Source organism: Thrips palmi, unplaced genomic scaffold, assembly GCF_012932325.1.
Source record: "Thrips palmi isolate BJ-2018 unplaced genomic scaffold, TpBJ-2018v1 HiC_scaffold_12, whole genome shotgun sequence".
Classification (NCBI taxonomy): Eukaryota; Metazoa; Arthropoda; class Insecta; order Thysanoptera; family Thripidae; genus Thrips; species Thrips palmi.
Window position 1 is genome coordinate 648,363 of NW_023144623.1, and position 23,025 is coordinate 671,387.

The 23,025-nt window shown below is 42.2% G+C and overlaps 2 protein-coding genes and 3 long non-coding RNA genes across 5 annotated transcripts; 1 reads left to right on the forward strand and 4 right to left on the reverse strand.

The window, feature by feature from the left end:
- The first annotated feature begins 377 nt into the window (after window positions 1–377).
- On the forward strand, window positions 378–21,081 carry LOC117640480 (cadherin-related family member 5-like). The gene is made up of 6 exons (XM_034377001.1): window positions 378–555; window positions 1,133–1,251; window positions 3,822–4,007; window positions 5,040–5,102; window positions 5,188–5,952; window positions 20,965–21,081. The coding sequence occupies exons 3-6, from the start codon at window positions 3,864–3,866 to the stop codon at window positions 21,013–21,015; spliced, it is 1,023 nt and encodes a 340-aa protein (XP_034232892.1). The 5' UTR covers window positions 378–555; window positions 1,133–1,251; window positions 3,822–3,863; the 3' UTR covers window positions 21,016–21,081.
- On the reverse strand, window positions 7,225–8,191 carry LOC117640483. The gene is made up of 5 exons (XR_004587429.1): window positions 8,009–8,191; window positions 7,793–7,931; window positions 7,658–7,722; window positions 7,447–7,579; window positions 7,225–7,362 (listed from the first exon to the last, which is right to left on the reverse strand). It is a non-coding gene; the product is annotated as an uncharacterized LOC117640483 (long non-coding RNA).
- Window positions 8,284–8,768, reverse strand: LOC117640484. The gene is made up of 3 exons (XR_004587430.1): window positions 8,693–8,768; window positions 8,468–8,605; window positions 8,284–8,397 (listed from the first exon to the last, which is right to left on the reverse strand). It is a non-coding gene; the product is annotated as an uncharacterized LOC117640484 (long non-coding RNA).
- LOC117640482 lies at window positions 8,891–11,843 on the reverse strand. Its single transcript, XR_004587428.1, has 15 exons — window positions 11,751–11,843; window positions 11,542–11,666; window positions 11,371–11,470; window positions 11,146–11,283; window positions 10,948–11,070; window positions 10,735–10,871; window positions 10,541–10,667; window positions 10,426–10,470; window positions 10,208–10,348; window positions 10,038–10,140; window positions 9,813–9,950; window positions 9,621–9,742; window positions 9,351–9,543; window positions 9,081–9,273; window positions 8,891–9,003 (listed from the first exon to the last, which is right to left on the reverse strand). It is a non-coding gene; the product is annotated as an uncharacterized LOC117640482 (long non-coding RNA).
- Window positions 11,944–14,141, reverse strand: LOC117640479. The gene is made up of 2 exons (XM_034377000.1): window positions 12,121–14,141; window positions 11,944–12,033 (listed from the first exon to the last, which is right to left on the reverse strand). Exon 1 carries the CDS (start codon window positions 14,061–14,063, stop codon window positions 12,156–12,158), a length of 1,908 nt encoding a protein of 635 aa, XP_034232891.1. The 5' UTR covers window positions 14,064–14,141; the 3' UTR covers window positions 11,944–12,033; window positions 12,121–12,155.
- Window positions 21,082–23,025: the final 1,944 nt, after the last annotated feature.

Consider the following 23,025-nt stretch of genomic DNA (forward strand, 5'->3'; position numbering starts at 1 on the left):
TACTTATCCTCGTAATCTTGGTTTGCAACAAGGGCCCTCACACTGGGGGGTGGAGTGGTAGGACGTATGCTATTTCTGTAAACTTGAGAATTTGGACACAATGGTCTGCAAGGTTTAATAGTGATACATGCCTGTCACACACGGTACAACGCCTGTTGTGTGACTTACCTTTCAGATATTTTACTTCAAATTTTTTTAAAAAACTTTAAATGTTTAAATGTTAGCAAACCAACATGCATCTTGCCTTCTGCTCTTTCGGGTGGTTGGATTCCCCTTGTTTGTTCACTTTCAGTGCGTTGCCCGCACCCATTTCACAATCTTTTACCATGGTTTGTTCTTTGTTTCTAGACCGTCAAGCTGGCGATGACCGGCTGGCTGTCAAGCTGGCGATGATCAGCCCCCTCCGCTCTTGCCTGAGACGTTACTGTGAGGCACTTCGTTTCCGGAGGTGAAGCAGAAGTGGACAGTTTCCTTTTCCAGCTCCGGACGGCGACTATTCCCACTAATCGTCATGGCAAGCAACGCGTCGGACTATTCCGACTCATCAACCACCAGGTCAGTTTCCAACTTCGTGGAAACCGCCTCTGTACAAAAGGTTCCAGCAAGATCTTTAATGAGCATGCATTGGGTAGGACAAATTTCCACTTGTGAAATTTCCGTTATATACTGAGTTTACTATTTCGCATTAGACTTGAATGTCATTTTCAAGTTCCAGCATTTAAGTTTTGGTGTTGACTACATCTCCAAAAGTGTCAATAAAATCACAATTAATTAAAATTTTTTGTTACGTGAGCTTTGTCAATTGGAAGCTTATACCAAACAGTTAGTCCGGTTTTCAGACTGAATGTCCATCCACTCCAGTCCACACAGTAATGTCTTGTGTGAAGTTGCATGTAAAGACGTAATTTAAAACTGGCAATTTTGAGTCCTTTAGAAACACCTGCCTATCTAAGTTTTTATTGTTGCTGCTCTTTGCCCTGATTACACCATGACATGGCTGCTTGATTAAAATCTGGTGGTACTTTTGCAGACCTTTCACATTGGCCTGGGGGTTCGTTGTTGTTAAATTGCCCTCTGGAGTAGCTACTCCTACCTCTACCCCTGCCTTTACTCATTTTTATACTTTTTGCAGGTGCTGACTCCTGGTCTGCATAGTTGACATTAGTTTGACTGTCGGAGCCTTCAACTTCTACCTTCCAAACCTTTTTGCTGTGTGTCTCGGAGGTCAAAGACAGCGCTCTATTAACGTGGGTAAGTGCATCTTCCACTGAGTTGACTGATGCATAGCAAATGCGCTCTGCCATTTTCCTATCTGTTAGCCCCTTGATGAAAGCCTTAACTCCGGCTTGGTCCCTATCAATTTGATTGCTGTTTGGCATGTAATCAACCACAGCTTCCTTAAGGGGAGGTTCTGGTGAAAATCTTGCCATTTTCCAAATGGATCCCACAGTCATAATTTGTTCGGAAGATAAAATTTTTCATTGAGGAGACTAAAATTTGACTTTTGAAGGCACATGCCAGGCTGTAAACCCAGTCGAAGAGTCTTTTTGAGCCTATTTTGGCTGTATCTTAAAAAATCTCCATGCGCATACTATTTTGTCGTAAAAGGTTGACCTTGACATTTTTCACTTCTTCGATTCATTTTCAAAAGATTCCGGCATGCATAGCTCAAAACTTCCATTATATTATTAATTATTAACTTTTTAAGCTGAAAAGTCCCTAAAATTTGTCTATTTTGTACATTTTTGATCAATTATAGTGAAATGCTTGGTTAGAAAGCTTGCGAATAAAAATGCAATTGACATTTTGAGGTGTGCATGCCGGCATTTTTAAAAAATGAATCGAAGAAGTGAAAAGTGTCTAAGCCAACCTTTTACGACAAAATAGTATGCGCAAGAAGATTTTTAAAGTTATAGCCTAAATGGGAGAAAATGGCTCTGCGATTGGGTTCAGGGCATAGAATGTGCCTCCCCAATGAAAAATTTTAATAAATACTTGATAAGACATCAAATTTTTAACAAATTTTCACAGTGGGACCTATTTAGGAGAAAATAGCATTTTCACCAGAACCTCCCCTTAACTTTCTGAGCGTAAGCTCTCAGAGTCTGTCCCTCTTCTTGCTTAAGTGACTCGTAAACTCGAGTCCTCTCCCATAACTCTCTCTGGACATGGAAAGTGTCCTCCAACTGTGCATCCAAATTGACAAATGTCAATGGCCTATTCTGAGTAGTTAAGGTTCTGATGACCTTGGTAGCCTCCCCTTCCAATGCCTGCAGTAAGAAAATCCCTCTATCCTGTTCTGACCAGTTTTTGTGTTCTGCGACACTTAGAAACTGTGCCCTGTAAACATCGTAGCCTGTGCTGCCATTGAATGGCGGTGCCTCTCCTGAGTTGAGAGCGAATGTATCTACTTGGGGTGCTGGAATGCTCTGTACTGGCGGGGGCCTGTTAAGAATTTCGCGCATGAAACGGTAGAAATGCCACGGCTGGAAGTTTTGAGAAGCTCCAGACAAAAAAAAACCACTTGGTCGGCGACATCCTAGGAGCGGGCGCTTGTGGTGTTTTATCGGTTCCTTCTATGTATACGAACTGCCGAAAGGACACTTGGACGAAATCCGACACCCCCTGTGGCTTTGGTACGGGTCTAAACACCCCAAAAACAGCTGTTTTCGAGGGTTTGGGACTAGATGGGTTCTCGCAAACCGAGATCCAAAAAAGTACCCAAATGGGTCTCAGATACTCAAAAAAATGCGCTCTTTCGAATGCCGTGTCGAACGAGGCTCTACGACGTCGGGTTTGGATGCTACGGGCTCTCAAAGTTGCTCAATTTCACTATTTTTACTGAAGATTTGAGCATATCAGGGCCGTTTGAAGTAGACCATCGGCGATTTCGCTCCTCTTTGTCTTAAATGGTGCCTACCCATAGATAAACACCCCCACAAAATTTCAGCCATGTCAGGCAATTATTAGAGGAACTGTGAACAATTTAAGTTTTGGGTCATTTTACCACTGGGCTTAGGTGTTTTTGGGTCCAGAAAAAATAATTTTTTTAGCTATCTACTTTTGATCAGCACCTCTTGAAACGCCTTTTTAACATGGTGCCTCAAAACGTTTTTCGAGGACAAACTTGTCTTTTTCTCCAAGTTATGTTCTAATTACAGCTAGAAAAAGACAAGTTTGTCCTCGAAAAACGTTTTGAGGCACCATGTTAAAAAGGCGTTTCAAGAGGTGCTGATCAAAAGTAGATAGCTAAAAAAATTATTTTTTCTGGACCCAAAAACACCTAAGCCCAGTGGTAAAATGACCCAAAACTTAAATTGTTCACAGTTCCTCTAATAATTGCCTGACATGGCTGAAATTTTGTGGGGGTGTTTATCTATGGGTAGGCACCATTTAAGACAAAGAGGAGCGAAATCGCCGATGGTCTACTTCAAACGGCCCTGATATGCTCAAATCTTCAGTAAAAATAGTGAAATTGAGCAACTTTGAGAGCCCGTAGCATCCAAACCCGACGTCGTAGAGCCTCGTTCGACACGGCATTCGAAAGAGCGCATTTTTTTGAGTATCTGAGACCCATTTGGGTACTTTTTTGGATCTCGGTTTGCGAGAACCCATCTAGTCCCAAACCCTCGAAAACAGCTGTTTTTGGGGTGTTTAGACCCGTACCAAAGCCACAGGGGGTGTCGGATTTCGTCCAAGTGTCCTTTCGGCAGTTCGTATACATAGAAGGAACCGATAAAACACCACAAGCGCCCGCTCCTAGGATGTCGCCGACCAAGTGGTTTTTTTTGTCTGGAGCTTCTCTTTCCTGCCTCCTTCAGCCCCTGCCGGTCCAGTCAGTTGTTGCCCCAGCATCCGTAAGAATGGATTTCGAAAGTACGTTCACGCCGGATTTCGAGGTGGAGGAGACATCATTCATTGTGCCTGATCCAGAGATGAGTGGCGCTTCACCAAATGTCGAGGAAGAGGTTTTGGAGGTCAGAGTATCGGATGCTCTTTACACTGAGGTAAGCGAGTGTGAATGTGTGTGTGTGCGGTCAAGAGTTTGGTCTGCACCGTCGCCGCCTCGTGGTGAGATAGCGTCATTGAGCTCTCTCTCTCTCGGCGTTTCGTTTATTATGTGTGTGTCGTCCTTTCTGTGCTCGCGTCAGTAAATCCTTTTCGTGGAAGTAATATTTTTGAGTCAGAAGTGTTAAAATCGTGAGATTTCAACTTGGCGTCCTCGCGCGCCATGCGGTCGGGGCGCGGGCAAGTCTCGGCCTGTTCGGCTTGTTAGTATGAGTAAATTCAGCGTTCTCTCGGTTCCAATCTTGTGCGAGACGCTTCGCGAGGGCGGCCGCGTGTAAAATTCGTAAAAATTAGGGTCTTAAAGTGTTGAATTACGGCGAGATGACGCCACCATGTGAGCGTGGGAACCGGGCTGTCTCCGAGATTGAGCCATGTTCGGAGGGTAAATTCAGTGTGTTCTCGGATCGAATCGTGTTCTGGGCGCTTCGAGAGGGTACTCGTGTGCGAAATTCCGAAAAATTGTGTTAGAAATACTCAAAACTGAGTAATGTTGTCCTTCCCTCTGGAGGCGTGGGTCGCGAAATCTCAGTCATTTCCGCGTGTTGTCTTTGTTTGCTCGCACTGGGCGAACACGCGGCGGCTCGGAATTGTAATGGAACGTTAAAGGTTTGACTTATGAGAGAATTTTGAACCCCGTTAGTGTGGGAGTTAACTTCAAATCGACGCGCCGGGCAGGGAGGAGATGGGGGTGCAGTGGTGACGTCACGGGCAGGCCCGAGTCTGTCCCTACGCGAGCTGCCATGGCCGTCCTCGGCTTGTTTACCCGGTGCAGCGATTTTCGTTGTTTTCTTTCAAAGATTTATCATTGACTGTGTGAAACGTACAAGTGTTGCGCCGAAATCGACCGTCTGTCTGTGGGAATGAAAGGGAAAATGTGTCGTTGCAAGAAACCGCCCGATTCGCGTGCCTGTTTCTGTGATAGAGAGGTTAGGTTTTCTAAGTGTCTACTAAGTTGTAATTTTCTGTTCCAGTTGGATGTTCCACTCGGAGTGCTGCGCGAAAGGAATGCCCGACGCGAGCGCCATCGACCCGTAGTAAGTAATAAGTTTTTCTACAAGATGAGTAGAATCGTTCAAATCGTTTGCAGCATTTCATGTGTTCTTTGCTCTTCTGTTGCAGACGGTTTGGGATAGACTTGGGCCTGCCAGGGGAGCGGCTGTTGAGTTGAGTAATGAAGAAGAGGAGGAGGAGGAGACGACTGCAAGGTTCAACCGGTTCGAGCGTGAGCGGCCCGAGCCTGAGATCTACGTGATCCCCGAGGAAGAGCCAGAAGAGGGGGAGGTTCTCGACAATGGAGCAGGCGATCCCTGTGTGAGAAAATCTCAACGTGGAAGAGTCACTTCAGGGACAGGGCGCCATGTCCCTGCTAATGCAGGAGCTCCCGCCGTTCCTGAAGTCCCTTCAGGTGCTGGGGTTGCAACAGCCCCTTCTGCTCGAGCTATCCCTGGGCGTGTTGCCCATGTACCAGCCCCTGGGCGTGTTGCCCATGTTCCTGGTTCATCGTCTCGTGGACATCGTACAGCTCATGTTCCTGCTTCCTCTTCTCGAGGACATCATACTGCTCCAGTTCCTGCTCTGTCAGTTTCTGATGAGCCTGCTGTTGCTTCTGGTTTCTCTTCTCGAGGACATCGTACCGCTCATGTTCCTGGTTCATCGTCTCGTGGACATCGTACAGCTCATGTTCCTGCTTCCTCTTCTCGAGGACATCATACTGCTCCAGTTCCTGCTCTGTCAGTTTCTGATGAGCCTGCTGTTGCTTCTGGTTCATCGTCTCATGTTCCTGCTTCCTCTTCTCGAGGACATCATCCTGCGCACGCTACTGGACGAAATCGGGGTGGTTCAGGCTCTCGAGCTGGAGTCTTACCGAGGAGGCCTAAACCACGTGTAAGTTGAAACTTATTCACTTTTTTGGCTGAGCGATAGCGAAGCCTGTTACTCTAGTGGGGTTGAAAAGTTTTTCCTGTCTGTCTGTCTGTGTGTGTGTGTGTGTGTGTCTGTCCGCACTACTCCTCCTGAACGGCTCGGCCGATCTCGGTGAGATTTTGCACACTTTTTAGGCATGTCCTTGGCTCGGCACACGCGAAATCTCACCATCGTAGCTCAACTGGTTCAGTTTTAATAGCCGAAAAACACCTAAAAACGGCGAAAAATCGAGTTTTCTGCAGGCAGGATGCCTATTGTCTTGAAGATGGGGGGGTCTGGGGAGCGGAGCCCCCCAGCCTCGATAAGTTCAAAGGTTACAAGGGTCAAGATCATGCTATCTGTAGATGAAGCAACTCTACCTAGAAGGAAGGGGGGTCTGGAGGCGGAGCCCCCCAGCATGCAACAAGTTAAAAGTAACCGACGATGGACAAGCTATTGCCTGCCGAAGGCAGGCTAGCGCCGCAGGCCAAGGTAGGTAGTACCTACTAGGTACGCCAGGCGCGGATTGGAGGAACTGGCAGCGAAACATCGCGAAGCCTGTTACGACAAGACGCGGTCTGGCGTAAACCTACCTTGTATGATTTTCATGTGTGCATGTGCTTTTCTAATCTACACTGTCATAAAAATCCACGGTAAATGGTACGGAACAAGTCTGGTAGACAATTTGCCCGGAATGTCTGTACATTGACCGTACCAAGTACGCTTTGAGTACAGGAAGGCTATACTGGTATTCACACAGGTGAAACCGTAGCAAATCCTGTACTTGATTCCGCTTTGTTAAGGGCACTATTTTTCGACAAAAAAAAGCCATACGGTTGAGGTACAGGCAGACCGTTATTGTGCCACCACAGGTTGCCCGTGGCAAACCCTGTGCTTGGGATCCACTTTTTGGCGCCTCCATATTTCGACAGAAATCAGCCATACGGATTAGGTACAGGCAGACCGTAATACAAAGACCACAGGTGACCCGTGGTAAAGCCTGTATCTACATTCTCCGATTTAGGAATAGCCCTTCCTTCGCATAAATAATAAAATGTAAAATGCATGCATGAATGAATATGTATTTATCAAAGCATCATACCTAAATGCTTGTTTGGTACATGTTTCTCTACTATCATGTCTATTCACAGGGCAAACAAATGCAGAGCAACACTAACAACTAGTACATTAATTGAAATGCTTTTGCTTGACAGGTACGTTGCAGCATGGCTGATGATTGCTTCTTGCTTTGGTCTTGTCCTTTCGCTGCACCTCCTTCGATTCACCAGCACCAGCCCAGATGCATGCCCACATCGCTTCACCTCAAGGAACGCCGCTGCTTTCTTGCTTCAATAACTGCAAAGTTGCCTTCAACTGCCATCTGCTTGTATGCTGCCAAATAAAAAAGGATGTAAAAACAAAAAAAAAAAGACATCTCAGTAACAAATAAATTAACTTGATAGATACCTCACATACCTTCAAAGTTAAAACCTAACAGAAGTCCTCTTCTACCAGGCATATCCAGAATAATTGATCATTTTGACTATAATTCAAGAATACTTCAAGAAAGAAGTAACACTTCAAAGGCTACCTTTCATGTGTTGACTCCCTGCAAGAAAAATAAATATTTGAAAAGAATCAAAGACTGAGGCATTCAATACCTCCTAATCTCCACATGAATACATACCAAATTTTAAGTTGAATGCCTGGTTCTCCAGGTGACATTGCAGGCTGTCATGCTCCCAACAAATTCTGTTCAGAGAAAAAACTTAAGTTAGCAACAATACATAGACTAATCACATCTTCATAAGATAAGACTTACCACAGCTACGAAAGGTGATGGAGATCTGTGCTTGCTATTTCTGTGGACTCATCAATTCACAAGTATTTTCTCCTCACAAAATTAAAGAGACTATATAAAACACAGGTTTGGTTTCTTTATGATAATACAATAAAGGCACCTAGAAGGAAAAGAAAAAATAGAAATAAATCATACAACCAAAGACTATAAGAGTTAGATACAATTGAATTAACACACCATTCAGGGCCTTTGATGCAAGATGTGAACAAGCCAGGGTATGCAGGGAACAGGCTAGAAATTCCTTTTCACGCTCCAAGTTCTCATGCTACTTCTGCAGACTTATTTCACAAATATTTTCTGCTCCCAAAATGAAAATTATTATGTAAAACACTGGGCTGGTTTTTATATGATAATACTTAGAAAACACCTAGATAGAAAAAGGACAATAGAAATTAATCATACAACCAAAGTATGAAATAGTTAGATTCATTTGAATTAACATACCATTCAGCAGCTCCAATGCAAAACTCGATCAAGCCAGCGTGTGCAGTGAGGAGGCTGGAAATTCCTTTTTCCACTCCGAGTTCTCCATGTGACATTGCTTATTGCAATGTTGCCAACAAATTCTGTTCAGGAAAGAAACTAGCGTTAGCAACTATATGTAGACTTATTACATGTAAATAAGATGAGTCTTACCAAGGCTACTGAAGCTGATGGAGATCTGTGCTTGCCATCCATGCATATCATTTGAATACAAATTTTATCGTATTTTAATTGTAGAAAAGAAAATTGAAATTACTGGCTTGCATTCACTTGTCAATTATATAAAACCACCTAGGAGCAAGAACAAAAAAAAAATGTTGTACATAAATAAAAGTCAACACACATAGACACTTGTCAAATATATTTTGTTTGACAAACCTTTGAGTGCTTCCTGCTGTGGGACTCCACGAAGCCAGCATATACAGCAAGCAGACTGGAGAGTCCTTCCCTCAGTCTAGGTTAACCAGGTTATAAATACTGTCTAGAGAAGAAACACACAGTTAGGCACCAAATGTAGTATGATTGTATCTTAATGAGAAAAGACTCACCTAAGTAACTGAAGCAGCTGGAGGTATGTGTACCTGCTATTACTAAAGACTCATCAATTCACAAGTATTTTCTCCTCCCAAAATTAAAGAGACCATGTAAAACACAGTCCTTGTTTTCTTATGATAATACAATGGATGCACCTACAAGGAAAAGGAACGATAGAAATTAATCATACAACCAAATAATAAAAGAGTTACATACAATTGAATTAACTTACCATTCAGGGCATTTGATGCAAGAATCGAACAGGCCAGGGTATGCAGCGAACAGGCTGGAAATTCCTTTTCACCCTCCAAGTTCACATGGTACTTCTGTAGACTTATCAATTCACAAATATTATCTGCTCCTCAAATAAAAGAGACTACGCAAAAGACTGGTCTGGATTTGTTAAGATAATACTATAATTGCACCTAGAGAGCAAAAGAAGAAAAGAAATTAATCGTACAACCAAAGAATAAAAGGGTTAAAAACATTTGAATAAACATACCATGCAGGGTCTTTGATGCAAGACTTGAACGAGTCTGTGTATGAAGCGAACAGGCTGGAAATTCCTTTTCACGCTCCAAGTTCTCATGCTACTTCTACAGACTTATCATTTCACAAATATTTTCTGCTCCCAAAATGAAAATTATTATGTAAAACACTGGGCTGGTTTTTTTATGATAATACTTAGAAAACACCTAGATAGAAAAAGGACAATAGAAATTAATCATACAACCAAAGTATGAAATAGTTAGATTCATTTGAATTAACATACCATTCAGCAGCTCCAATGCAAAACTCGATCAAGCCAGCGTGTGCAGTGAGGAGGCTGGAAATTCCTTTTTCCACTCCGAGTTCTCCATGCGACATTGCTTAATGCAATGTTGCCAACAAATTCTGTTCAGGAAAGAAACTAGCGTTAGCAACTATATGTAGACTTATTACATGTAAATAAGATGAGTCTTACCAAGGCTACTGAAGCTGATGGAGATCTGTGCTTGCCATCCATGCATATCATTTGAATACAAATTTTATCGTATTTTAATTGTAGAAAAGAAAATTGAAATTACTGGCTTGCATTCACTTGTCAATTATATAAAACCACCTAGGAGCAAGAACAAAAAAAAAATGTTGTACATAAATAAAAGTCAACACACATAGACACTTGTCAAATATATTTTGTTTGACAAACCTTTGAGTGCTTCCTGCTGTGGGACTCCACGAAGCCAGCATATACAGCAAGCAGACTGGAGAGTCCTTCCCTCAGTCCGAGTTAACCAGGTTATAAATACTGTCTAGAGAAGAAACACACAGTTAGGCACCAAATGTAGTATGATTGTATCTTAATGAGAAAAGACTCACCTAAGTAACTGAAGCAGCTGGAGGTATGTGCACCTGCTATTACTAAAGACTCATCAATTCACAAGTATTTTCTCCTCCCAAAATTAAAGAGACCATGTAAAACACAGTCCTTGTTTTCTTATGATAATACAATGGATGCACCTACAAGGAAAAGGAACGATAGAAATTAATCATACAACCAAATAATAAAAGAGTTACATACAATTGAATTAACTTACCATTCAGGCCTCTGATGCAAGACTCCAACAAATTGCCAACAAACTCTGTTGAGAAAAGAAACTAGACTTAGCAACTATATGTTGACCAATGAAATCTAAATAACATGAGACTCACCACAGCTTCTAAAGGTGACAGAGATCAGTGCTAGCTGTTCCTTAAGACTTAACAAAGAAATATTTTCTTCTCCCAAAATTTTAGAGTCTAAGTCCACAGTCCAAGTTAACCAGGTAATAAATCCTGTCTAGAGAAGAAACACACAATTAGGAACTAAATGTAGTATGATTGTATCTTAATGAGAGAAGACTCACCCAAGTTACTGAAGCTGCTTGGCATGTGCACTGTGCACCTTAAGACTCATCAATTCACAAGTACTTCCTGCTCCCAAAATTACAGAGACTATGTAAAACACTAGTCTGGTTTTCTTATGATAATACTATGAAAGCACCTAGAAGGAAAAGAACAATAGAAATTAATTACACAACTAAAGTACAAATTAGTTACAAACATTTGAAGTAACGTACCACTCAGCACTTCTGATGCAAGACTCGAACACGCCAGCATATGCAGCGAATAGGCTGGAAATTCCTTTTCCCATTCCAAGTTCCCCCCGGTGACATTGCATACAGTCGTGTTGTCTACAAATTCTGGTCAGAAAAGAAACTGAAGTTAGCGACTATTTGTAGACATACTGTATTACATGTAAATAACATGAGTCATACCAAAGCTACTATAGGGTGATGGAGATCTGTGCTTGTTATTCATAAATATCATTTGATTACAAATTTTTTTAAATGTTTACTTAAGAAAAGAAAATGAAATTACTGGCTTGGATTCATTTGTCAATTATATAAAACCATCTAAGCAAAGAGAACCAAAAAAAATATCATACATAAATAAAAGTCAACATACATAGAAACTTGCTAGATATATTTTGTTTTACATACCTGTCAGTGCCTTGCTTAAGCCAGCGTATGCAGCAAGCAGGTAGAGAGTCCTCTCCACATTCAGAGTTTCCCAGGCAATAATGTCTATACCCGAAGAATCCTGTTTAGAGAAGAAACACACAGTTAGCAACTAAATGTAGGATGATTTTATCTTAATGAGAAAAGACTCACCTTAGTAACTGAAGCTGCTGGAGACTTGTGGTTGCTTTTACTGAATATTAGTTATTGAAAAAATCTTTTGTCTTCCCAAAATTAAAATGACCCCCATCTTTTTTTAAATAATACTATCAAGCCACCTAGAGTAAAAGAAAAAAGTTAAAAAAAAAAACAACAAACAAAGTAGGACAACTTAGATCATTGCAGGACGTATTTTGGCTTACACATTTTTGAGCGCCTTTGTTCTGAGACCTCAAATTTGAATGGAATTAAAAATTAACATTTTTGATTCGTACATAGAATAATTATAAGTACCTGATGCAATAAAGAAAATTTATATTAGCACATTATTGGCACATTATAGAGTACAATTGATAATTAAAATGATATTTGTTTCTTACAAAATGAAACTATTACCTTCTCTTTGGCTGAGGGATGGAAGTTGCAAAATAAAGACAATTCATTTGGAGCATAACGTACAGAAGTATTCAATTTCAATGAATGAAACTGCAAGTAAATGAAACTTCTTTCAATAATCACAACGTTAAACAAACAAACAAAAAACAGCTGAAAAATCCTGCTGATTATTCTTACCTGTATGTTTATAAAATCACTGTAAGAGAACAATACTAATTGTCATCACCACAAATTGAGTGTTTTAATGTTAAGCACTCAATGCCGCAGACAGTGTATGATGGTAAAGGATAGAAGTCTATGATACTTTCATAAGGAAGTAGTTTGTACTTGGTGCTGGAAGATTTCTCAAGCTCATAGAACCCTTTAAAACTGTCATTAGCTTCTTTAACTTCCATTAAAAAAGAAACATTATTTGAAGAGTCAAGCAAGATTAAATCGATAAGGCCAACTGTCAATGATGTTGAATCCATTGTTGACCTGAGTACCAAATAAAATCCTTTCTTGTACTCAGTCCCTTTAACAATAATTGAAGTCAATGCTTCATATTCAGATGGATCAAACATGTTTGGAAATGCAATTCTTTTCCCTTCAGGTAAAGTCTTCAAATTAACACAGCAGGATGAAGTCGGATCATAAATTATGTCAGCGGGAAATCCATCTCCAGCTTGAATAGAAGCAAATCTCAGCATAAATTTCTTTGCCATCATTTTGGTGATGTTAATGTAATTTCTACAATTCCGAACAACAGTTTTGAAAAACTTGTGGGTGCTCTCAAATCTGAGAGTAAACAATCTCATTAATGGCCCGAATATACAGATTAAGTCAGCCATATGTGCCAAAAAATGAACTTTTGGAATCAAACACTTAGGGAAGAACTTTTCTAATCGTAGCAAGGAATTGATGAATCTTCTTATGAGTTGTTTTAAATATGCCACTTGTGCCATGGAGATTTTAGGGGCACAGATATACTCAACAATTTCTTTTAAGTTTAAAACAACTTGCCATACTTCATCTTGAGGATCCTGAATCAAGTCTCCAAGGATCAGGGGTAAAAGTCTCAAGTGGTTCCAGTTTTGAACAGCATTTCCTGTAAGTTTATCAAGAGACTTGTAAGGTTGAGGAGCGTCCCGTTTATCTGAGCCTTTGCACTTGAAGCCCCTAATTCGCCTGTTCAAGGTGGGCAGGTCAAACCACTCTTTTTCATTAATGAAATATTGCATGACCCTAGGCAAAACACATCTCAAAATACCTTCAAAAATGTCATGGGCAATGCATGGTGGCATGGCTGGTGATGAGACATGGAAACCAGTTACAGTAGAGTTGAAAGGAGATGCTCGATATTTTACTGCTCTAAAATTGACAGCACACATTTTTTTGTAAGCATCTTTAGCTATGCCGACTGTCATTAATTTCTTCAAAGCAGGGGCAGACATCCGTGCTGTGACTTTTCCTGCTCGCTTCTTGGCTTTCCTCCGGGTTGCTTTCTTGACTGCGATTAAATACTGTTTCCGCTTTTGCTCCCACTTCAGTCTTGCAGTGGCAACAGCATTATCATACTCCTCGGGTGTTCTGAGAGCTTTTACTTCACTTGGATTGGAAAGGAATTCAGCCTTTGAGATAGTACAAAATCGACAAAAGAAGTCACATGTGAAGTTTTTCACATATCCTCCAAATATATGCTGTCCTAGATTATCCCCAATAAGAAACAACAAGCAAACAGGAATAGTTTCTCCATCCACATCAATTCCATTCTTCTTCAAGTCTTCAAGTTCATCCAAAAGGGGTTTTATAGCTTCTTTCAGTATATCTTTGCATTCTAACTCCTCCTCTACAGTTGGAACTGTATCTTTCTCCAAAACCAAGCCTGCAAGCTGATTCACATCCACTTTCGAACGAAATTCTGGATCTAGATTGCCAACTAGATAATAGAAACCAAGAGTTTTAAAAAAAGAAGCTGATGGTCCAAATGCATTAAATTCAAATGCATCTTGAAACAATAACAAATGAATGCATTTTCCATCAGAGTGTCCACATCTGTGTTTGATATAAGCTTCACCATCACAAAAGTCTTTAAGAATTGAGGTTTCATTGATTTCTTTCTGAAAAGACTTTAACAGCATGTCCTTTACCTTTGGATCCTTCAACAAGATTTTCAGAGTGTCTCTGATTGACACAAAATGGGCTACCCTCTTTTTTCCTGCTGCATTGGTGCCGAAGTAGTGAGGCTTAGGATCTATGTAAGGGAATCGTTTTTGCCAGTACTGTCTTCTAAGATAGTCCGTGCAGAGCTGCTCAATATCTTCATTTTTGTGGTGAACATTGAAAACGGGGTCACACTTGAATGTCGTTTTCACTATGAATGAGATTGTTGACTCATCAAGATTGGCTGCTTGGAGCTGTTGCCTCAGACCAATTTTCAAACGATGGTGAGATAGTTCTGATATTAGTTTGATTTCATCAGAAATTATTTGAACAGTTGTAGAAGGCACAACAAGTTCACCTTCTAATCTAAGATAGAATCTGGCTAACTCATCTTTGATGACATATTCTGGATATGGGTCCTCATTGTCAGCACCTGCACCACCTGAAGTACAATCATAGAAAACATCTTCCATGTCATCAGCCCCTTCATTTTCACTATCATCTGATTGAACATCTGGTGGAAAACCTGCTTCAGATATTGACAACGCTGCTGGCTGAACAAAACCACTATTTCCTGCTTTAGAATGGTATCGGGACATATGCTTCTGAAATTTCCTGAAATCCGTGTACTTCAATCCACAACTATTAAGAACACATTGGATTTCTGTCCCAGACTTGATGTGGCTTATCATATGATTAGAGTAGCCTGATTTAGTTTTCAGTTCCACTTTACAAGAAGGACAATGAACTGATTCGATTTGTTGAACTTGAGGCCTGGATCTAATACTACGATGGAATCTTGTAATGTGGCTCTCGAATGATCCCAGCTTCATTTCACGATCACAAAAGCAGCAGGGAATTCGTAACTTCTTGATCATCTTGTGGACTTTCATGTGGTTGCAGTAACTTGATACAGAGCTGAAGGTAAGCTTGCAATATTTGCATGGTAGGAGTTGGCCATGGCCAGGGCCAGGGTTAACCTCGACCCCAGCTATGACAAGCAGTAGAAGCAGAGTCGCAAACGGCACAAGTTTCAGAGACAGTGGGAAACCACGGTTCTGACAAGAATTGGCAGAAGAAGAAACTTTTCCTGCCGAGTGAGTAAAAAGGCCAATGCGGCAGCGGTGTTCATCCAATGTTATCCCCATGATCTAAAAGTAAAAGAAAAAAATGTAAAAATCATAATATAAAACATGACAGAATTGAACAATTTACAATGAAACCAAGTTACTGACGGATAATCAAGTGATATTGCAGCAATGCTTAGTGATTGATCCCACAGACTCTAACAGAAATGAAACACAGAAAAAGGAATGATGAGACTTCTTGCTGCAACAATTGGAGTCAACATGCGTAAGTTATTTTCATTTTGTTTCATCCAGTTTCCTTTCTTTGGTATCTATAAAAAAAAACCATCACATTGAATTATGAACTAGACAAAGAAATGTAATAACAAAGTATCAGTGACACAGGACGATGAACTTACCTATGTTCAAAAGAGAAAAGAAAGACCCCAATTAAATATATGCAGTCGTTTCAGCTTCAAAGTCACTGCTCACACAATGGAAGTCCCGCCACAGGACTCAAGATAAACTCCACGGGCAACAGACTGCAAAGGTATTGATGCTAGGTGACTCTGTTAACAAAGCAAAACAAAATTTAGTCTATTGCTGACTGGACAGAAAGAGGCCTGAAGTTTGAAATGCCAACACAACTAGGAACTCCAAATTTTACTCAACTAAATAATATCAAGGAAAGACCGTTAGGTTAGTGGAAAGCTTCCAACATTAAGATAAGTTAACAAATTCATTTATTTATTTACTTTTTTAAAAGGAACTTTCTTATAGAAAAATTAGTTCTGAGTTTGAGACAGGGAAAAAGTAGATAGCCTCCCTCAGTCCACTGCTTGTCCAAAGTAGTCAACACAAAGGTGCCTTACGTCTGAGTGCGCGTTGCTGGACACACAATCTTAGCAATTTTTTTTTTAATGCTTACAATAAAATCTAAAGGGAAGAGCACGTCCCAACAATTAACATTTAGAGAAAGAAATGTCACGTATCACAAAAAGCAACGCGAATCAAAAGAAACAAAACACGGCGCACAGCGAAACGCGGAAGAGGGGAGGGGGGGAAAAGTTGAAAGACAAGCCGCCAACTTCTACAGATTTAGACAGACACCGAGAAAAAGTATTTCAGACTATGTTACATTTAATGTGTACTATTTCAGTATTCAAACATATATTCACTGAAAAGGATCAATTTAAGTTTCTGTCAGAAAAAAAGGGAACGACTCACGACATGATTATTTTGTTCAAGTGTTGGTACACCTTTTCAACAGCCGAATGACGTGACGGTTCACCGTTTGAAAAATCGCGGCGAGCAGCTCGAATAACGTGACGGTTCACCGTTCGAAAAATCGCGGCGAGCAGCTTTTAAATTCGACTCAAATCAAAGGATTAGACGAAAAGATGTCGAACAAACGACTAAGACTCTCGGTGAGTGAAAGAGATACGAATATGAGATAGTTGGCTCCACTAAAAAAACTAATTATTTCTTTCTTGGGGCAGTTTGAAGAGGAAGTGACGGGCATAGTGAAGATGGTTCTCAGCAACATGGAACCCAATGTTATTACCAGAATTGTTCAGCATCTGTTGTCTGATGAGGTGGGGGCGACTTGCATGGAAGACTTAGAGTTCCTGCAGCCGGACATGCTGCCACCGTCTCTCGGCCTCAAGCCCATCAAAGCAGCCCAACTCCTCAAGTATTTCACAAGTCCTGGTTCAAGCTCGGGTTCGGGTGGCAGCTCAGCGGGTGCTAGCTCAGCAGCTGGAAGGTCTGGTGGACTCCAAGGTAGGGAAGGCTCCAAAGAGGCGTCAACCTGAAACAAACAGTAAATTTTTTTTATCTATGAAGTACAAATTCTAATATGAAATCAGTGAATGAGTGCACTTTCTCTAGATGCTGTCTACAGAAACCATGCACTGAGACCTGGCAAATCACTTGCTGGAAAGGGGGGAGGGGGATGGAGAGGGGTAGGGGGAGGAGGGAGTTGCTGTGCAACCCACATTAGGGCCAACTTGTTTTGATTATTGATGAGCTCCATGAGCGCAACAGTTACGGGAACCACTGAACAAAGGTCTAATACCAATTTTGTTGAAAGAAAACATACTGAAAAAGGAAAATGTTTGTCCAATTTTTAAGGTCTTATGCATACATAACTGCAGTTGTTGTTAATAAACTTGCAGACTATTGTCAGATGTTACTTTTAAAACACATTTTCTTCATCATGCATTTTTAGCATTTTAAGTATTTTCATTTAAACTCTTCTTGTTGTGTATGTTTGCAGCGCCACTGCAGTCCCTAACACCAGTGCGACAGATCCTGGGCAGCGGAGGCTACACGTTCCCTGTGCCCTGGACGTCACTTCCTAAGGAAACACTGGACAAACTTTCAATGAATGAGCGGAACAAAGTGAGGGCCAATCAAAATGACATAGACATTTTAAAGCTTGCAATTGTAAAGAAGCTCGTTAGTTCATACACGGACTACAAAGATAGTCATCCAGGACTAAAAAAGCACCCAGGGTCGAAAATATATGAATCGATAACAAATCAGGTATGACTTGAGTGTGTCGTGTTGACCTATAAAAGAAAGTTTGACACATCACAACACATACTACTATCAATGTTTTTTGTTTTCTGTTTGTTTTAGGTTTTTGAAAAATTCCCCTACACCTTAGCAGATGTAGTTAATGGCAAACAGGTTGGGAATGGAATGGCAAGTTTCCAACGGGCCATTTTGGTTTGTACAGAAAACCAAATGCGTGAGAAGAACGCCCCCAAAGCTATTCCAGATGCTATGCGAGCAACAGGAATAATTGGAGTTCTGGAAGCTCAGTACCTGCCCAACCTTGATGGTAATGCAAGAGAGGAGCAAGAAGCCATCAGGGCAGAGCTGCAAGTTCTTTACAATGAAGACGGTGACACTTGGTGCTGGGATGAAATCAGAGAAAAAATGTTAAATTCCTATGAGCTGCAGAGAAATGATATAGCCTCAGCAAAAGTAGCTATCGAACAAGCAATTAATAACAAAGAGAATGAAGAAACCGAATCAGAAGACCCTCCTGTAAAAGCTCTTTCCGAGCTCATGAACTTGTGGCCATTTCTTTTCTACACTTCATGCCTGACAGACCACCACAATAGACTTACTGGAAGAGACCTTCAACCCCACCTTGATGATTTTTTGGAGAATCACTTGGAGTACACTCTTCACTTTCTAACTTCTTGTTCAAAGGCCAACAAGAAAAATATGGCTTTAAACCTGAAATTAGACAAAAAAATTGCAAATTGGAGTTTGCCCCAGAAATTTTTAAAGGCTGTAACTATGATTGCCAATCATTTTGGAGAGGAAAAATACAGTTTTGTGCACAGTGCAGAGGTATTGAAACAAATACTAACACATTGTTAAACTTAACATTTTGACTTTATCAATTGCATGATGCTTTTGTCATTTCAGAGAACAGCTCCTGCCAGTGATATCGATACAAAGGAACTTGCAGACATCTGTATTATTGCCCGAGGTAACATAATAATACTATGTTTCAACTTAATTTCTATAAAGATTTTTTTTTTAAGAAACAAAAAACTCAACTTGACTTCTTTATTTGGCAGATAATGAACCATTTGCTGCAGAGCAGTTTCTCGTATGTGCAGATGAAATAATATTGCTGGAAGTGAGTTGCGCTCAGGAAGCGATAACAAGCTTAGTGCAGCTGGCATTTGTATTGGACCTTGATTACCCTAAAATGCCTCTTACTTTTGAATTTCTGGAGAGGTAAGAATTTTGGAATTAAAGAAAGATAAAATGTCTATGCTGAAGTGATGTAACGCACTGCTTCATTTTTTATAGGTTTGTCTATGGAATGGGCCTGTCCACAACACGAGTAAAGAACAAGAAGGGGAAAGCCCTTCTTGTTCTCACTCCATTGGTGCGCACCACTATCAATGATTTAAAAGCTTTTGAGACAGACATACAATCAGAATAAGAATGTATTGTATATACCTCATATGTATGTATAAAATTCATTGTGAAGTAAGAATACAAACAAAAATGTTATAAATTGCTAATTCGTTATTAATCTACAATGAGAAAAGAGTTTTGAACTTAAATTGTTGACTCATTTTAAAGTTAGAGTTGAAGCCAAAATGTTAAAAATTGCTGAATTGTTAAACAATTGTAGTTCATCCATAATAAATACATTATGCAAATCATCATAGCAATAATACCTGTGAATATTTACAGCTGCTTGATGCAAGGACCAAAGTTTTTCATTCCACCCGTTTCCCCCAAACAAGGTGGTGCACGATCCTTGCCAAGTAGTCCAATCTTGATCCTGTCAACTGAAAGTAGAAAATTAGTGCTAACAAGGTTTGCAGCAGAGAGAAAAGGGAAATAGGAGAAAACTAAAAAGTGTTTTACTTACACTGTCAACTCTGCCTGAATTACTGAAGTCAGAAAGCAAGACTTAAGAAGTGAAGTAACAATGGAGTTCCAAGGTGAGATGCAGGCCTTTGAGTAGACCAGCACAGAGTAGCCGTCAAATCCAATTCAGAATTCACGAAACCTAGTGACAGAGAAGAGGGAGTTAAACACATGCCTCGACTGTCCGAAAGGTGTTGTAAGTTTCAGTAATCAGCAAAGCGAATCATTGCACCGAAATGGCAAGATTGAGAGGTTAGGGTTAGTCGCGACCAAAAAGAAAGCACGACAAAGTCACGCAGGCTCGGATCGGTAGGGAGAATATTGGATTCATCCACAAAAAACACAAGGTGTGCCGAACGTTAACGTTTACTTAAGCACGGCAAAGTGCACATAATGAACTCCAAAAATGTAAACAAACATTCTACAGACACACACACGCCCACAGCAACAGGGTACTTCTCTTAATACTTATTCAGATTCAGATATTGTTCAAGAAGAAGAAAACAGGAAGTAAGGTGGTTTGCATGAGAAATATACGCTGCGGATGAGCTCCAGGACCTCAACCACAGCGTATATTTCTCATGTCTTCAAGTCTTCCGTAAACAAACAAAAGTACAGTGCAAGTACCGAATATGGCTGCCACGGAGAGGTTCGGTGGAAATCGGCAACGATGTTTCAAGACATTTTATCGATGATTTAGAACTTGTCGCGAGTAGCACGCCGCGTTTCCTGATTCTAGTGATGAACGTCGTATTGGTAGCATTCAGTCTTTGCTTGTCGCATGGTGAAACAAGAAACCTGGTCAATAGAAAGTGTGTGGCCCAAGGATGCATCAAGTCTGTTAGAAGATGATTCAGACATTCATTTCAGCATGGTGTTGGACTTTACTGAGATGTCACAGTTGTAATATTACAACATTCACTTGCCGTGAGGAAACGCATTTGAGGTGAGGCAGAAGTAATTGTTTGTTTTAAGAGAACAGCTGGTTTAGGTCACTGAGAATAATTGTGTTTACAGCAGATTTTAGCCTTGAAACTGGTATCATTTTACCATGAGTTATTTTCTTCATAGACACATTACTCAGTTTCTTACGGATATTGGTACGGAAATATACCGTAGGCAATACTTGATAATCTGTTCCGTGGCAAACAAATACCGTATATTTGTAGCATATCCAACGAAGTTCTCACTTGTTTTTCATTGGACTCATTTTACTACGGAAATTGATACGGAAATATACTGTGGGCCATACATGATAATCTGTTCCGTGGCAAACAAATACGGTATATTTGTGGTACGTTCCTGTACTACAGTGTTACGTGTCAGGTTTACCGTGTCTTAGACCGTTGTTGGGTACGGTATTTATTACAGTGTAATGTGTTCTGTTTTTTGTTTTCAGACCAGTGACGAAAAATTGAAAGAGTATCGTCGTAATTTGAAGGAAAAGTAAATCTCAGACTTGTCGTTTAGACGTTTTTTTAAGTGATTGTGACATTTGCAGTCAAGTTGTTTAGACGTTTTTGGCTGAGCGATAGCGAAGCCTGTTACTCCAGTGGGGTTGAAAAGTTTTGTCTGTCTGTCTGTCTGTCGGTCTGTCTGTCCGCACTACTCCTCCTGAACGGCTCGGCCGATCTCGGTGAGATTTTGCACACTTCTTAGGTATGTCCTTGGCTCGGCACACGCGAAATTTCACCATCCTAGCTCAACTGGTTCAGTTCCCGAGTAAAAATAGAAGGCTGCAGAAAGGCTGACGCACGGCTGACGCATGGCTGTATGGAGCGTTTTTTGGCTGTATGCATGGCTGCCGTGGCTGCGTTGCAGCCATGTCGCAGCCATAGCGACGTCCTGGACTTCCAGCCATAGCGACGTCCTGGACTTCCAGCCATCCACGCTGCAGTGGCTGGTCTGGCTGTTTCACGGAGCGCTTTGGCTGTGAAACGTTTCAGAAGCTGCGCACAGAAGCCTTTTGGCTGCCCTAAGCAGCCTATAAACGCTGCCACGCACAGCCAACTTAGCTGCAATGGCTGTAGGCTGCGCGTCGCAGCGTGTTGGCTGCTGGCGCCAGCCGGGCCGTGGCTAGACGTTACAGCCATGTAGGCTGCCACGGCTGTAGGCTGCGCGTCGCAGCGTGTTGGCTGCTGGCGCCAGCCGGGCCGTGGCTAGACGTTACAGCCATGTAGGCTGCCACGGCTGTAGGCTGCGCGTCGCAGCGTGTTGGCTGCTGGCGCCAGCCGGGCCGTGGCTAGACGTTACAGCCATGTAGGCTGCCACGGCTGTAGGCTGCGCGTCGCAGCGTGTTGGCTGCTGGCGCCAGCCGGGCCGTGGCTAGACGTTACAGCCATGTAGGCTGCCACGGCTGTAGGCTGCGCGTCGCAGCGTGTTGGCTGCTGGCGCCAGCCGGGCCGCGGCTGGATTTTACAGCCACGCGGGCTGCAATGGCTGTAGGCTGCGCACTGCGCGTCGCAGCGTGCTGGCTGCTAGCGGCAGCCTGGCCGCGGCTGCACTTTACAGCCACGCAGGCTGCAATGGCTGTAGGCTGCGCGTCGCAGCGTGTTGGCTGCCGGATGCAGCCGGGCTACGGCAGGACTGAACAGCCATGTAGGCTGCAATGGCTGTAGGCTACGGATTGCAGCGTGGTGGATGCTGGCGGTATTCAGGCAACGGTCGTATTCCTTGATAAAAGGGCTATAAAAAATAGAAAAAAATAGAATGGGTGCGTGGTATGCTGATATTTGAGTTGAATACGTTAACATACATAAGCCATGCAAGTTTCGTAAAAATCGGGAAACTTTTTTGCTATCTTTGATATCTCGGGAACGGTAAGTCCTACATGAAATTACTTAGCAGATTTGGATCCGGAACGGTGTTCTGACCCTAGAAAATCTTCAAAGGGCTCCATAGAACTTCAAAGGGCGTAACAGGGACCCTCAAAGGTCCTCATGGGGACCTTCATGAACTAAGGAGTGAAGCCTAGGAGCGATATGGATGCTGCCGATGGCATCCACGAGGCTGCAGGATGCGGCCGAGATGTGGCTCTGACCCGCAGCTTCATAGCTGCCGGGGGCAGCGTGGGCCGGGCGAAAGAAGGCTGCCCGGAGCATCCTGAAGGCTGCGGGGTGCAGCCTACAGCAGCGCCTTACAGCCTCCAGGCTTCCGGGGACAGCGTGGCCCGGGCGAAGGAAGGCTGCCTAGGGCATCCTGAAGGCTGCGGGGTGCAGTCTAGAGCAGTGCCTCGCAGCCTCGTGGCTGCTGGGGGCAGCGTGGCTCGCGAAGGAAGGCTGTCTGGCGCATCCTGAAGGCTACGGGGCCAGCCTAGAGCAGCGGGGGCAGCGCTGACTGGGCTCCAAAGGGACACTTCAGTGGCTGGCAGGTGCAGCCACAGACGCTGCACCGGCTGCGGATGGCTGTATTTTGGCTGACGTATGTCCGAATACAGCCAATGTCTGCAGCCATCCGAGTT

Bases quoted from the DNA above. Each gene is read 5' to 3' on its own strand.
- LOC117640480 (XM_034377001.1), top strand. From the start codon at position 3,864: ATGGATTTCGAAAGTACGTTCACGCCGGATTTCGAGGTGGAGGAGACA. The intron at 5,103-5,187 runs GTAAGTAATAAG...CTTCTGTTGCAG, and splicing joins GCGAGCGCCATCGACCCGTA to ACGGTTTGGGATAGACTTGG. The intron at 5,953-20,964 runs GTAAGTTGAAAC...TTTTGTTTTCAG, and splicing joins CGAGGAGGCCTAAACCACGT to ACCAGTGACGAAAAATTGAA.
- LOC117640479 (XM_034377000.1), bottom strand. From the start codon at position 14,063: ATGCTGTTAAAGTCTTTTCAGAAAGAAATCAATGAAACCTCAATTCTT.